Here is a 15,925-nt window from a genome sequence, read left to right as displayed (position 1 = left end):
AGCAAGGAGCATGGAGCTGCATACTGATGAGTGTAGGAGTACTTGATAAAAAGAATTCTGGCTGCTGGCCGTGCATTGCTCATTGTGGAGTACTCCAACAATCACACAGAGCGCAGACCAGCCTAAGCTGACAGCTTGATATGCCTTCTTCTGCTGCCTGGTTTTGGGGGCTGTGTGACGTACTGGTCGGTAGTAAAGATTAATATGTAAGAAATGTGGAGCTAGGATCAAGTCATACTCCACAGCCTGCCTGGCAAACTATGTTTTACTTCTGACTTTGCTCTCTCGCTGAGAACATTAATCTGTCAAGCTGGCGGGCTCCTTTGATAGCAACTTTCCCAGGAGCATGATGTGGCAATGCCACCTCTCAGCCCAGGACTACCGCTATTACCCCGTGGACGGCTACTCCCTGCTTAAACGCTTCCCTCTTCATCCTCTTACAGGACCCAGATGCCCTGTCCAAACAGTGGGACAATGGTTGGAAAGCATTGGGCTACCTCAGTACGAGAACCACCTGATGGCTAATGGATTTGACAATGTGCAGTTTATGGTAAGACGCTCTCTGTGGCCACGGAGCTGCCTTTTGTCTGTCTTTGCTTCTTATGTGTCTTACACGGCTCAGAGGCAGCCTGATTTGCACCAAAACCGGTCAATTTTATATACGTAACCGCATTAGAAAATCGGATGCCCTTAGGACTGAACTTACTGTGTAACATATAGGCACTTGCTGAAAAATGAGATCTATGTGCATCCATATACATGTGTATTATATGAATGAACCGGTGAGAGTACTATTTATAGGCAGTGAAAGAAGATTAACATTTATATTCTCCCTGTCATTCTTTGTGTGGTTTTTATAGATTTGTAATCTCAGAATACCCAGTTAGATTATAGAACTCTTCAGTTAATTCTAGATTCCTAACACATATTATTTCATTTGCGCATCAGCGTTTAGTAATTAATTAGACAATTTGTTATGTTTACGGTGTGAAGATCATTTTTTTCCTGATAATTGTTCAATAAGCAGTTTAAATTGTGTGGATGACCTTTAGTTCGTTAGCAAACTGATTCCAATGGTCTCTTATAGACAGCTTTCACTTACTTCACATGCTGATTGAAGAGCAATGAGGTATTGTTTATTACTTTATATAGAAAACAAACACTTCCATCAATTAACTGTCAATATCTAGAGAGGCTGATGGACTAAGTACATTCATGTACTTCTGAATACTGGTCTGCCTGCAATCTAAACCTGGTATGTGCAAACTTCCCACTGCAATGAATATAGGTGAGAAAGGAGGATGGGGAAACGTGCAGACCCATAATACAGCTTTCTGATCATTCACATACCTCCCCCAGTGCTCATCAGTTTCCCTTGTTAAGCTACGTCACAGTCCTTATTAGCTTTCTTTGCTTTTAAGGTCCCATCACACATATTACTGATCCCTAAATTTAGACAGAGCTACATAACATAGGCATGTAGCACAAAATGGCTTGCAGAAACAAGTAATAGCTATTTCTAAATAAAATGCTGGGGCTGACACCTGAAGCCTATTAGTAACAAAATTGATAACACAGTACTGAGAGCTAGGCATGTCTTTTTATTTCCATTAGAGATTATTTTCTCCAAGCTTGGCTTGACTATTGTAGATCTGAAAATTATTCAGACTGTTAAACTTCTGCTGCTTCTCCAAAAATGTGTGCCCCATGAGCTTTTTCTTTTAAAGCTGCATAAATGTAGTAAGACATATGAGCTCTATGTAATTGTATCCATAGAACTCTTTATGAAGCTGTTTTTATAATGAGACCTGCAGCTACTGTTATTTTTCTCATGTTTAAGAATACTGTCACAGATTAGATAGATATTGTGGGTATTAAAATAGGGGAAAAGTGAAATTGCTTCAGTTGCTATAAGAGTCTTAGGACAGACTGAGCAGAATTAGGACAGACTTAGGACACTAAACAGATGACACTAAGAATTAGAGAAACTATCGAGTAGAATGAAAGTCTTCTCATTGTCGTTATATTTACTGCGCATTTGGATAAGTCTTTATTCTTTCTCCTTATCTCTACTTGAAATAAGACTCTCTCATTCCCACTCATCAGACCTGTGTCCAAATTTATTCTGGTCCCATGAGAAGTTAGGTAGGTCTTTGGATTCTGTGGATTGTCTGCTTGGAAAATTTTAATTCAGCATAACTTTCCTCTGAATGTTAAACACTTTTGAGTAAATATAATCCCTTTTTGAAAGCCCAATGCAAAGGTTAATCAAACATGTTTCCAGTAAGCATTTGGAGATCGGAAAAAACATTCATGAATGAAATATGTATAAGCACTCCAAAATGTATCCAGGAGGCAAAAAATCCTGGTCATATGTGACAAAACCAAGGTCTGATCTTCTCCATAGACTATTGTCTTTATTTTTTAAATTCCAATTATTGTATATAATTTTTCAGAAATTAAGAAAACATGGTTAATTCAGAATAATCAAATACTTTCTACATGAAACAGAATTAACTTTAAAAATTTGAGTTATCATTCAGAGGAGTTAATTATGAAACTGAAGCAAATCATAAAAGTGTCATCAATCATCGCTTTACATGCTGCTGTACACCATTTGTTTGCACTTGTATCATAAAAAAATCAATTTCTACCTCTATAAAAATTATTGATCTCCATAATCTAATTTATTTAATTATGAACTTAGTTAAAGTACACTTATGTGATCAGCCAACTTTAAGAAATAGATTTCATTAATGTGGTGAAAAAAATCCGTTGGACCTGCTTAATCTGCACTCAGTATCATATTCTAGCTTTTGTTTTTCTTGAAGCACATTCTGACCTGCATTTATTCATCCTGTTGCCTAAGCAACAAGCACCACACTCCTATTAACTATGATGTAGTTCAGGTCTTATTAGCTTTTTAGAACAAGACAGTAGAGACATCAAAAGGATATAATTAATGTTGGTTGAAATACCATAGTACATCCATGCATTGATATATTTTATTTAGGAAACATTCTTAAGAGTTAATCTTTCATTTAATCAATATTCCATTCATGAATATGAGTTTCAAAGGGTTCATACAAGTAACTTTCAAAGTATTTACTGAAAGCTTTACAAATTTTTTTTAACTCTGTTCTAAGTACTCTTACACATAAACACAATATATGGATGATTTATCCACATGTCTATGATTAACTTTAATAAAGATTTCTTACATCAATTTCTAGGCATGGTTAGAAAAGAAGGACCCCCATTTATTTTAAAATATTTATCAAGCATTGCTTCTCCTATGGGCTCTTAACACTTATTCTTGATTTTATTGATGTGTCAATTTTTTAAAAATATCTGAAAGTCAGAATTCCAAACTTTTTCTTTATGTAACTGGTCGTGGTTTGCAGAATAGTTTTGTACACAGTATTGACATTTATGTAGCCTTAAAAATGTAAAATAAACGGAAATTGGTACAAAGAATAGCTACAAAAGTACATCTGGTCACCTAAGACTTTGGGAAAGTCAGATCTATTTTGCAATCAAAAGTCTGAAACGTCAACACAGAAACCTTTGTCTAAAGACTTATCCAAGCCCCACTCTACCTGTTCATTCCCTCTGATGTCATATATCATCAGCTCCTGTCTAGTTAGGCATGTCTACCTGCTACTCACTAGCCTCTGGGAATGCCACCATGGTCCTCTGACATCCCACCTGTTTCCCCCAACTTTACCACGTATAGAATGTGTCTGTTTCAACATTACCTTTTTTCTTTTCACTAAGGAGTTTAAGTATGAAGTGATTATTGTACAAAATGCCCATGATGATTTACTTTCTTATTATATATGTTTCTATCATCATGTCTTTTCCTAGTCTGATGACTGCTTCCTAAAATTTGTCTCAAACTGTTAATATCTATTCTTGTCTTGATGACTGCTCATTTGTACTCTCCCTCAACCCTCACAGCTATTTCCTTTCCTTCCCCTCTGTCTTTTATCCTCTAAGATCTAACTCAATTTCTACCTAGTTTGTATAGCTTTTCTTAAGGACTCCAGTCCTTAGCAGCCTCGCTTTTCTCTGATCTCATATAGTGGTTGTATTTGGCATGAAAAATTACATTTGGCATGCCATTATTCACTCTCTAGAATTAGGAGTTAAGTTTTCACTTGTGTATATCTTGTCTCCCCACCTAGACTGGAAGTTCTTCAAGTCCAAGTTCTGTGTATTCAATTTCTTTGCCTTTCTCACACTCCTAGCATAATGTTGTGTACATAGAAATCTCCCCATAAAAACTGGATCCACAGCAGATTATTGTAGATGGACCTCTGGCCACATTTTTAAACTGGAAGCCTTGTTTTGCCAATGGGAACATAGAGCATTAGTACCCTTCTTTCATTCATGCAACAAACACTCCTTAAACATTTTCAATATGCTAAGGACAGTGTTAATTACTAGGGATATAACAGTAAACAATATATTGTCTTTGACCTCAAGCAGGTTACAGTATTGCTCTCAGACATATCATATTATTTACATACACAATGCATACACATTCCTTCATGTGCTCACACACACACGTGTATACACACACTATATCATGGGGATCTTGCCCCTCATCCTTTTGTATAATCACCATCCTTCAGCATATTACTTACCAGCAATTGTTTTTTCAGAAGCAAATTACAGTAGGCAATGGAAGAGGTAAAATCTATCATAGCATGGAGTAATGGAAAATAAAGATACCAATAACATCAAAACACTGGCAGTGTTATGGTAGATTTGTAGTCCAAAGACTCTATTAAGAAGTTTATATTACTTGGAAAACTGACCCATAGCCTCACCATGTTCTAGCTAACAGTCATATTTGTAAACTCTAATCAAAAGGGGGGAAGAATGAAATTATACCAACTTATTTTTTTAACATCTCCTGTGTTTTCTAGCAATTGCCATCTAGGTTGACTTGGGGTGCTATGACCACTGTTAAAATGTTCAAAATGTGCACAGAGTAAGATATAAAAATAATACCTGGAGCCCTATGTGAATTAGCATTTTTGTACACTTGGGTAGGTAGTATTCATAAAGAACTTAGTGAAGGTCAAAGTGAGTACTGCCTACTAGACATTGAAGTGGAGTCACAGAGCTCTAGGAAGTCATCCATTTGAACCAAAGATTTGAACAAGATTGATCTTTTCGTATTTAATTGAAACTTTTTTTCATTTTTGTGGTACATTTTACATGCTAATAGACTTAACTTCTTTTCTCCTCTTATAAATAACTTTTCTGTAATAAGAGCCCCATTTGCAGTTGACCTGATAAAAATGACCTTCTTAGCAGCATATCATGCATGATCCAAGTAAGAAGTTAAACCTGTGAAGCAGAAAAAGAAATTGTCCCTAAAGGGTAAGACTAATAACTAATAACCCCCATGATGTTTTCCTGTTTCAAATATTGTTTAAGAAAATGTTATAAAATTACTGAGATTTAAAGGCATAGAGAAGTATACCTGTCACACTCCCTACGCCTTCCTTCTGAAACAGGCTGGGCTCTGAGTTGAGTAGGTGGCTTTATATTGAAAGTGCAGCTATAATTTTCTAAACTCATTTAGGCCAGTAGTTACGCACTTTTGAAAAAAAAATCTTTTTTTTTCAACAACTGGCATTTAAAATCTGTTGGTAACCAGCAGTCAAAGCCAGGAGGGAGTCATTCTTTATCTAGACAACAGCTTAATTACAAGTATAACAGGCAACAGCCTCACAGTGGCGTGAGAGAGAACTGAAGTAAGACTTCTCGCGCCCACTGTCTCACTTCCGTATGATTCAGTTTACTCACCTGTAAAATCAATGTAATGAGAGGTCCAGGAGAAATGTTCTTTGGACTTGTTATTTAATATTTTGAGCTCTTTAAAAATGCAGGGTACGATACTGGTGCTGGCAGAGCTATTAATTGTTCTTGTAGCTCTCATTAGCCTTGGAAGATTGCTTGTGCGGCAGAAAACTCAGAAATGAGGGCATGTGCAGGCATGGCCATCTGAGAAGGCTGAATGGCCTTCAGAAAAAACAGTAGCCACGATTCTAATCTGGTGACACAAAGGACAAGAGAGCCTTTTCTTCCACCTGCAAGTTACTCTGATTACATATTTAAGCATTAAAATATGCTGCCCCATTTTCTAATAATTCAGTACTATAGCTACTATCCCTAACTAATGCTCACATGAAATGGCCTTTAATTTAGTCATGCAGCATATTTGCATAATTTGATCTCAGTATTGAATCAAATGACCAGATCTCTGGGATGAGGAATTTACTTCATGAATTTAAAAACTTGCTAAAACTGCTGAATTACAGACTAATTTTAAGAAATCCAGCCACAATCATTTTTCATTGCTTGAGAAATGGACAGCTTTCTCAAACAGTGGCAGTGACCTCTGTTGTCTCATTTCCAGTCACGTCCTTTACTTCTGTAACCCAGCCTGCGCCCCAGCCCTTCCACTCAGTTTGTTCTCTTTTAAGTCAGCTGTAACCTGTTTCTTGATAAATTACCACCCCCACCCCTTTCTTTTCTCACTTCATTTCTCTTTGGCCTCTTTCAATGTCTGATTTTCACTCTCTGCTCCCTATTGGTATTTATTCCCTCACTGAAGTTTGTTTGGGTTCTGTGACATTACACTGACCTTGCCAATCAGCCCTGTTCTCCTAATCCTCCTCCTGCCTCTAAAGGTGGGTGGTGCTCAACTTGTCCATCCATCAGGGAGATCATTGGTTCTCATAGGTCCGTAGCTGCCCCTACTCTTCAGCTCTTTCTACCTGGCATCCAATACCATCTAGCTACTCAGTAAACATTTCCATATACATGTATGTGTACCACACATTTAGCACAGACCTAGCATAGCATAAATGTCCAACAAGTGTTAAATGTTACTGCAGAGTGATTACTCCAAGGTGATCTTTCTAAAGCACACATTTGCTTTAGCACTACTCTGCTTAAAATCTTTCAATGATTCTCAATTCCCTAAGGGACATTATATTTACACAATTCTTAATATGGCTTTGGTATTCAGGAAATGACCTGGCCTGACCCAACTTATTTTCCAGTCTCATCTGTTACCATTTCCTCTCTTTACTGTTGTCTAGAACTGCTTTTTTCTTTCATTGCCTGGCCTTTGCACATGCTGTTGTCTCTGCTGAGAATGATCTTCCTTCCCCTCTGAATTCCTTTTACCCTTTAGTTCTTAGCCTAGTTGTCACTTCTTTTAACTGTCACTTCTTCCCTGACCTACCACGTATGGATTAGGAGCCCTTCTTCCCCCACCTTGCTGCGCCGTATCGCCAGTTTACTTGTGCAGCTACACCACCACCTCCGCCCCACACAAAACACTAGAACAGGACTCAGCAAACTTGTTTCTATAAAGGGCCGGATAGTAAATATTTTAGGTTTTGAAAGACATATGGTCTCTGTTGCAACTATTCAACACTTCTGTTGTATCATGAAAGTGACCATAGACAATACACAAATAAATGGGTGTGTTCAAATATAACTTTATTTACAAAAAAAACAGGAAGATGTAGTCAATAGGCCATCATTTGCTGCTACCTTGCACTTGATTTAGAAATATGATTTGAGAGTTAGAAATATGCTTTGATCCTCTATATCTCCAGGTACAACCCCTGGCTTACACATGTAGACACAGTAAATGTTTAATGAAAGGAGGAAGGATGAGGGAAAGGAAGAGAGAAGAAAGCGAGTAAGGAATCAGGCAGGTGGCTCCAGCAAGGTTCCTGAAAGCCTGTTTGGTTTACAGAGAACCCAGCCAATAGCTGAGGAAATTCAGAGCAAGATCCAGCCTTCAGGAGTCTGACGAGAGCAAAGAGGGTGTTTTTGCTCTTATCAGTCAGACTGGAGTATATTTTCAGCAAGGGAACTGTACAGGCATAGGAACTAGAAAAACACAGCTGCAGAGGAAGCCTGTTATTCCCTCTGTTTGGAATTCCTTTCTCTTCCTTCTTCACCTCACTGTGCAGCATTGTTCATGATTGAGCTTAAGCGTCACTTCCTCCAGGAAGTATTCCCTAATGCCATTCTGTCATCTGGCTTGCATGACTGCCCCTTCTCTGTGCACTCCTGGCATCCTTTTCTTAGCCCTAAGGTAGGTCTTATTATATTTCATTGCAATTATGTTATCTGTTCAGATGTCTGCCTTCCACCCTAGAAAGTGAGATCCTTAGAGACAGAGAGTCAGTCTTATTTATCTTTGTATTCCTAAAGCCTAGCACAGTGCCTGGTGTAAAGTAGCTTCTCAATAAATATTGATCGGGTGGCATTTTTAAGTCTTATCTAGTTTCATATAAATTATCCCATGTAATTCTCACCATATCCCTATCAGTAAGTATTAGTACCCCCATACTAATAACGAAGATAATGAGACTCAAAAAGTTTTTAAAATTCCCCAGCAACACCTAGATTTTAAAACTAAACTGCTTTGACTTAGAAGTTCCCGCTCAATTCACTAAAACCACACTGTTTCATCATTCCTCCCTTCGTTCACTCAGCAAATGTATATAGAGCCCCTGTTAGATTACAGACACTGAACGGGATACGGGCCTTGCCCTCCAAGCCCTCCCGGTTTGTCGTACTTCTGGTCCTTTGAGGGACCTCTTTATCTTACTTCTCCTTACTTTTCTACCTCCTCCACACGACTTCTCAAGAGGACCTCTGTTTTCCAAGACCAGAACTCTCACTGCCAAATAGATACCTTCATGTTTTGTGTGATTTCCCTCCTACCTAACATAGCCTATCTCCTCCTGATTCCCTGTTCAAGAAAGACTCATTCCCTAAGACCCTGGTCTTTCTACTTGCTCTGTGGAGACTTCCTTGCTCTGTGGAGACTTCCTCTACTGATCTGGACCCTGCCCACCTCTTCAGCTTCACCTTTCACCTCTTTCAAACTCTGGCTGTGTTGAATTATTATAGTCTTACAATTGTGCCTCACTTGCTCACAAATCCATGTCTTTGCGCACACTGTTCTCTGCCCAGAACAATACCTTCTTGCACTCATTTTTAGCTGGGTAACTCTTACTTCAAAATGTGGCTCAGGGTTTCCTTCCTTAAAGGGGACCCTTTAAGACAAATTCTTTGGTATTGCTCAAGTATTCTTCAGTGGCGTCTCTTGGCACCCTGCTTATCATCCAGGGCTGAATTACCTGCTTCTTTACCTAACTTCTTCCCCTGAGAGAAAAAACAGTGTCTGGTTCAGTGTTACTTTCCCAGTCACTAGCACATAATTGGTCCTTGTATGAATTTGCTGGGGCTGCCATAACACAGCACCACAAACTGGGTAGCATAAACTACAGGAATATGTTATCTCTCAGTTCTTGAGGCTGGAAGTCCGAGATGTCAGCACGTGTCAGCAGGGTGGGGTTGAGAGCTCTGAGGGGAGCATCTGTTCTATGCCTCTCTCCTTGGCTTGGAGATGGCTGTCTTCTCCCCATGTTTTCATGTTGTCTTCCCTCTGTGAGTGTCCGTGTCCAAATTTCCTCTTCTTATAAGGACACCAGTCATACTGCATTCGGGTCCACCCTAATGACCTAATTTTAACTAGACTATCTCTGTAAAAACCCTGTCTTCAGATAAAGTCACATTCTGATGTACTGGGAGGTTAAGACTTCAACGTATGAATTTGAGGGAAGGACACAATCTAACCAATAGCAGTCCTCAATAAGAATGTGTGCATATGCAGCCTCCGTTTATTATCCCTCACATTGCCAGGCACAGTCCATAATGGTTATTCAGTAGATATTTGCTTAATTGAATCAAAGTCAATCTACTTGAGGTTTACATGAAATTTAAAATGTGTAAAGGATCTGATATTACTCTTTCATCAATGCTAAATGCAATCTTCCTGATAGCTTATAGTTTTGCATGCATGGATAATCATATACATGGTCACACTTCTAGTTAATAGGAGAACTAACAAGGCCAGAACCAAGATCTTCCTACCTCTCTAGCCATGCACTCTTTCCATTTTACTTTGCAGCCTCTGTTGGCCCCTAAATAAATCACATCTACAAGAAATATTCATTTGTTTGCCATCCTTATAGTTGATATCTATCTGATAGAGACACCCCAAAGGAATAGATGATTAAATAAGTAGTATTTTATAGGAAGGAAAGAAAATTTAACCAATTTAATATTACAACTACTATTTATCAAGAACATGTTATATACTTTTTTCCATATATTGTATTTCCCTCTCGCACAAATGTTATAAAGTATATAGTGTTATTCCAGTTTTACAAATGACAAAAGTTAGTTATTGAGAGACTAAATATCTGGCCCAAAGCACTCACGATTCAAACCCAGGTTAATTTGAGTCCAAAGGGAAAACATTTTCAATAAGAGTTGCTCGGGCAACATATGTGGGCCAACTGAGAAAATATGGGTTCTGGACAAACAAAAGTAGCATACGCATTTTTTTGTTCTTGGGGGGGAAATGACCATTCAGAGGAGAACCAAGAAGAGAGGTAAGAGAGAAGAAAAACCTTGCCTCACGCAAAGAGGAGGCAGTCTAGACTAAGGAAACTTACCGCTACACACAGTCATAAAAATAAAGGTATACCTCCAGGTCAAGTGTGTCCTCAGACCATGAGACCTTCTGAGTGGCAGTCATTCCATGCATGCAAGAGACACTGCATTAAACAGGAGCAATGTTCATGGAAGATATGATTTGCCCTTGAGTATAATCCTTTCTAAGGTGTAATGAGTATGATTATAAATGGCTACAAATTCTTATCCACAAGAAGACTCAAGCTGGAGAGACATAGTAACAACATCTTACAGGTCATTGCTCACATGTCCCTGACTTCCTAATCCGATCTATGTGTACCATACACATCATAGACGTTGGGAACTATTCTTTCATTTAAGAGCATATGATCTAAAAGAGTATTAAGAAGCAAGAGCCCCGTGACTCTACTTATAAATTATAGAAGCATATTAGGAGGAGAGAAAAATGCAATGAATTATTAACATAGGCTTCTGAATATCAGGTCATTGATTTCTGCCCTTGAGTCCACAGAATTAAATTTCAGATGGTTAAACTTTTACCTTCTGTCAGACTGAGCAAAAATGATTAAGATTCATATCCAAAGCATTGTGGAACATCTTGGGTTTATAAGCCAATGTCTGTTTAGATGGCTGGCAGGAAGAATAAATTTTGTCCTTCCAGAGTTTTGAAGGAGATCTTAGATTTAGGAGGCCTAGAATCTAAAATATCTCAAGTTTTTCTTTGACAGGAGTTATACTGCTCATTTTTTTAATCAGAAGGAGGCATCCCCATGAAGAAGGAGCTGAGCATTTGGTATTCATCAGGCCTACATAGCTATATAACCCATCCAGTTGTCAGCTCAGAACAGGTGAACAGAAACATGCAGGTTGGCCAACAGCTACTTCAGAAATCCCTCACAAGGAAGCACACAAAAGGCCATTCATACCAGTTCAATCATTTAAAAACTGCTGAATGAATAGCAGTGAAGTTCTTTTGGTGGGAAATGAGATGAAGGGAATGTTATATAGTTTAAAAAATGTAACACACTTACTTCCTGGTAAGTAGTTATGATATAGCAGAAATGAAAATACCATATTAAATTCTCATCATACTTCATAGTCTTTAAAACTCTTACATATATGTTATCTCAATTAATGGGGGAGACAAAATAAATTCTACTTTCAGTTCTAGCATAAATGGTGTGGCATTGGGTAAACCTTTTTCTCTGCAATCTCTGAACAAGCTCAGATATAACCTGATTTTTTTTTTCAAAACCCTCCCTCAATGCTTTGTCTTCTCTAGATGCTTCTCCTGCTTACTGTTCCTCCATTCACAGCGAAGCTTCTCATAAGAAATGTCTACACTTCCCGGCTTCCCCTTCTACTCAATACAATCAGGCCTCAATACAGTTAGCCTCTATCAGCATCCTGAAATTATTTTTAAGCGATGACTAATGAACTACTAATTGCCAAATACAATACACTCTTTCCAGGCCTTATTTACTTCATGTTTCTGTGGTCTTTGTTTCTGCCGACCACTCTTTTCCTCCTTGGCATCTCCTGCCCCAGCAACCACCCCTCCTCTGGCTCCTTTGTAGATTCCCCCTGCCTCTGCCTGTTTCCTAGGGTTCAGCCCTTTCCCTTTTCTCTTCTCACTCCACACATTCACCTTAGGTGACTCCACTTACACTAACAAAGGCAAACGTTTTCTACTTCCTATATTGTACTGAGCCCTCAAAGTATCTAAAAGTGGAATGATCTTTCCCCAAAAACATGTCCCACAAAAAAAGCGATCAATTGGATAGATTGATGATGAGAGATCAAGTGAGATGAGGCTAGAAAGGTAACCCCTGGATTTGACAACATAGAGACCACTGAGAACTTGACAAGAGCATGTTCTGTGGAATAAAAGGCACAGAAGCCATATTGCATTGGATTGAAGAAGTGGTAGAGTAGACAACTCTTGAAATAAGTTTTGCTGAGCATGGGAACACAGAAATAAGCAAGTAGCTAAAGAGTGATTTGGGTGTCAAAGGGAGGATTTTTTAAACGGGAGAGACTGGGGTCACGTTTGGCTATTAAATTGAATGATCAGGTAGAAAGGGAGCTCTTGATATTGGAGAAGAAAGAGGGATTGACTGAATGAATAAAAGTGAGAGGTGTTGGGATCCAGAGACAAATGGAAGAATTGTCTTTGATGGGACATTCCTATTGTAATAGGAGGGAAGACAGAGATAATGGGTACTATAATGATTCGTATATAAGATGATGAGAATATAGAGGTATGTTCCCTCCAATGGTCTCTAATATTTTCTAGCAAATTATGACACATTGTTGTGGAAGATTTGAAGGTAGAGAAGATATTAAAGAGTAATTTCAAAAAGTGGGAAAGAGAATTTACAAGGAAAACAGAGTAGAATTATAGGGCCATGTTGAGGGCTTGTTTGAGATTTGTAATCATTATGCTCAATAAGAATTGGAAAGACAACAGTGCTGTAAGCTACAGAATTACTTTCATACTTTGACTCCTTCTGCATGGTGTGAGACTGTGGGTTAGTCATTTAACTTCCATGGGCATCAGTTTCCCAAATGCAAACAGGGGATAGCACTGCCTGGTTCACAGGACTGTGGTGAGAAGTAGCTTAAGGCTACTTAAGGCTAGCTGCGTGCTTTCAGTAGGCAATGAATCATGATGGTGACAAGGGTGCCTGTTCCATTTAGCTGGCAAGCCACTTTGGAATTACTGACAGCACAGTGATACACAGAAATTGCCAAAAGGCCTTGTTGCTCTTGCCCTCCTAATACACTGGATACAAAGGAAACGCTTCTGTGAATTATGCTAGGAACACCGAAGTACCCACAACCCACCTATCTCAGTGACCTTATGTTGAATAACTCTAAAGGATGTCGGAAAGTTATGTCATTGTAATTCACACTTACTCATCACAGACCTTGATTAATCAACTGCACGTACACTCAAAGAACTGAGCCTTTCAGGTTTAATGGCCACGCAGTAGTGTATGCCAATGACAGAGTACAATGGGACTTCCAAGGAACTAGATTGCATTTAGTGCTTTCCTTAAGAAACATACTCAAGGACACCCACCTGCTCACAGCAATAAAATGTTCCCTTAATTATGGTTGATCAAATTGTGATAATTAATTTTTATGAGAATATTTAAATACTCTAGAGTCTTGTAGCTTTGTTCTCACGGATAACTTACCTAAACTTGCATCCAGACTGTAAAGTATATTAACAAATACTATGAAGTATATTAACCAATGCAGACTTTGAAGACTGTAGCATTTTACAATATAAATTTATGTTTCAGATATGCATCTTTTATCCTTTAACATGTGTTGACAAACTAAAGTGGAAAGTAAATGAGCATTTGTGAAGGGGATCCCAGGAAAATCTTTCTGAATGGATTCCTGGGAGATTTATCCATTCATTCCTAAGGAAACACCTATTGAGTACCAAATATACTCATCAAACTGTGCTAATTGTGGTAGAGGCTACAGAGAGGCATACTTAACAAGCTCCTGTTAAAGATACTACAGTCTACTAAGGGAGCTAAGACTAACATACTTAACAGCTAAATAGCAATACACATTCAAATAGCGATAAAGGGCAAATGTTTTCACAGCATAGAACGCAGCTGTGGGAGAAATGAGTGTTAGAATCTATGAATCTCTCTAAGTCTTGAGAAGGAAGAGATGTTGATGAGCTGGAGTGATCAGGGAAGACTCTCTGGAGGAAGTAGGCTTGGGCAGGATTGTGTAAACAATGAAAATGGTACCAATGATATAAGATTGAATGGAATCATGAACAAAGGTGGTGAGACTGCAAAATGCATATAGTGTTTAAAGAACAAAAGAGATACTGATCTGGCAACCGTCCTAGGGATCATTCAGCGTCTCTATGAATTAAAGCATTACCTACCTTGTGAAATCGTGGTTCAGATGCTACACATGCACCATATGGAAAGACAGCTTAATGATCCATTGCTGTGCCCAGATAGGCTCACCCAGATGGCAGCACACACGTGCACATCACACATACAGCTAGCAAGGGAGGATGAGCATGGAAACATCTGTCTGACTGATTTGCCTTCTATTTCCAGATAATGCTGAAGAAAACGAAGTTACTTGAGTTACATTAGGTGTTTCTCCAAATAAGCCCATCTTTCTGAGGGTGAACATACTGTCTCAAAGCCAATAGCTTTTAGTAGTTTTTTAGTAGTTTCATATCATCTGGAATATCCTCATATCCTCCAAAACTAAATTTATTCACCTGTTACATCCTTTGCTTCTTCAAAGATATTCACAGCTCTCAGTTACCAATATCTAAAGAAATCATCCTCACTTTCACGTTGGAATCATGACCACTGCCAAAAACACCTGTGACCTCCTCATTTCCAAAACTCAGCTTATTTGAAATGTTCCAAGAATTCAAAGGAGGAAACATTTGCTTAGCTGCCACTTTCATGTGAAGATATTATGCTAGGGCTCCTAAATATAAAACTTGACAATAATAATAATAATAATAATAATAGTGCTTATATAATGCTTATATTCAGGCACTGTTCTAAGTATTTCATATAAACTATTTTAATTCTGCTGAAATGAATAATATACCCATTCCCTCCTCTCATGAAGCTTACAATCTACTGGAGAAACAAGCATGAAAACAGACAAATTCCTTTAGCACTGTAACTGATTGGAACTTTAATTCAGAGTATAGTGGAGGCCCTCAAAATGAGGAACTCAGTAAAGGTTCCATAGAAGAGGTCAAGTTTATACTAACTCTTAACGGATTGGGAAAATTCACAGCCTGACAAAGGCTAAGTGATAGAGCAGCCTTTCAGGCAGGTGGAACAGCATGTAATTATTATGGAGGCACAAAGAGGGATATCTAGTGGTGTTTGGCTCCAGTTGGTGAGCAGGGGGCAAAACCAAAAAGAGGTAACACACATAAAAGCAGAGAGGTCAACATGGGCCAGATGGGGAAGAGACCATTTTTATTCCACTCCAACTTGGATGTACAGGGCCCTCTCTGTGTAAGTGAGAATGATGTGTTTCTTTCTTTCTGTCTTTTGGTGCATGTGAATATCTGCTTTCCTTCTCCCCCTGCACCCTCAGCCCTCGTTGTTTTGAGTGCCTTAAGGAAAGGTCACTGCAGGGTCTTCTCCCTGTCACCCCTACAGGACCGCCCAGTGAGCACTCAATGCCAGTTGACTGACTGGCTAATCATCAGCCTGTGGTTGTAGGTGATTATCTATGCTGCCTGGCAAGGCCATGTCCAGGGATGGTAATTACATTGGCGTCAGTGGCGACTTCTGGTGTCACAGATCCCACTGAAAAGCATTTTACTGATACTAATTCAGAAGAC

The 15,925-nt window shown here is 38.7% G+C and overlaps 1 protein-coding gene across 18 annotated transcripts in view; it reads left to right on the top strand.

The window, feature by feature from the left end:
• ANKS1B (ankyrin repeat and sterile alpha motif domain containing 1B) overlaps positions 1-15,925 on the top strand; it is a 1,202,038-nt gene that overhangs the window by 763,782 nt on the left and 422,331 nt on the right. For 11 of the 18 annotated variants that reach the window (XM_024127235.1, XM_024127234.1, XM_024127233.1 and 8 more), the window contains exon 1: positions 347-550. In XM_024127235.1, coding sequence (XP_023983003.1) covers positions 347-550 — 204 coding nt within the window. Of the gene's footprint in view, positions 1-104; positions 551-15,925 lie in introns of those variants that run through there. The other 7 variants (XM_024127226.1, XM_024127225.1, XM_024127224.1 and 4 more) reach the window with 2 other exon arrangements.

Source organism: Physeter macrocephalus, chromosome 6 (genome assembly GCF_002837175.3).
Source record: "Physeter macrocephalus isolate SW-GA chromosome 6, ASM283717v5, whole genome shotgun sequence".
Taxonomy (NCBI): Eukaryota; Metazoa; Chordata; class Mammalia; order Artiodactyla; family Physeteridae; genus Physeter; species Physeter macrocephalus.
This window is presented reverse-complemented; position numbering and strand designations above follow the sequence as displayed.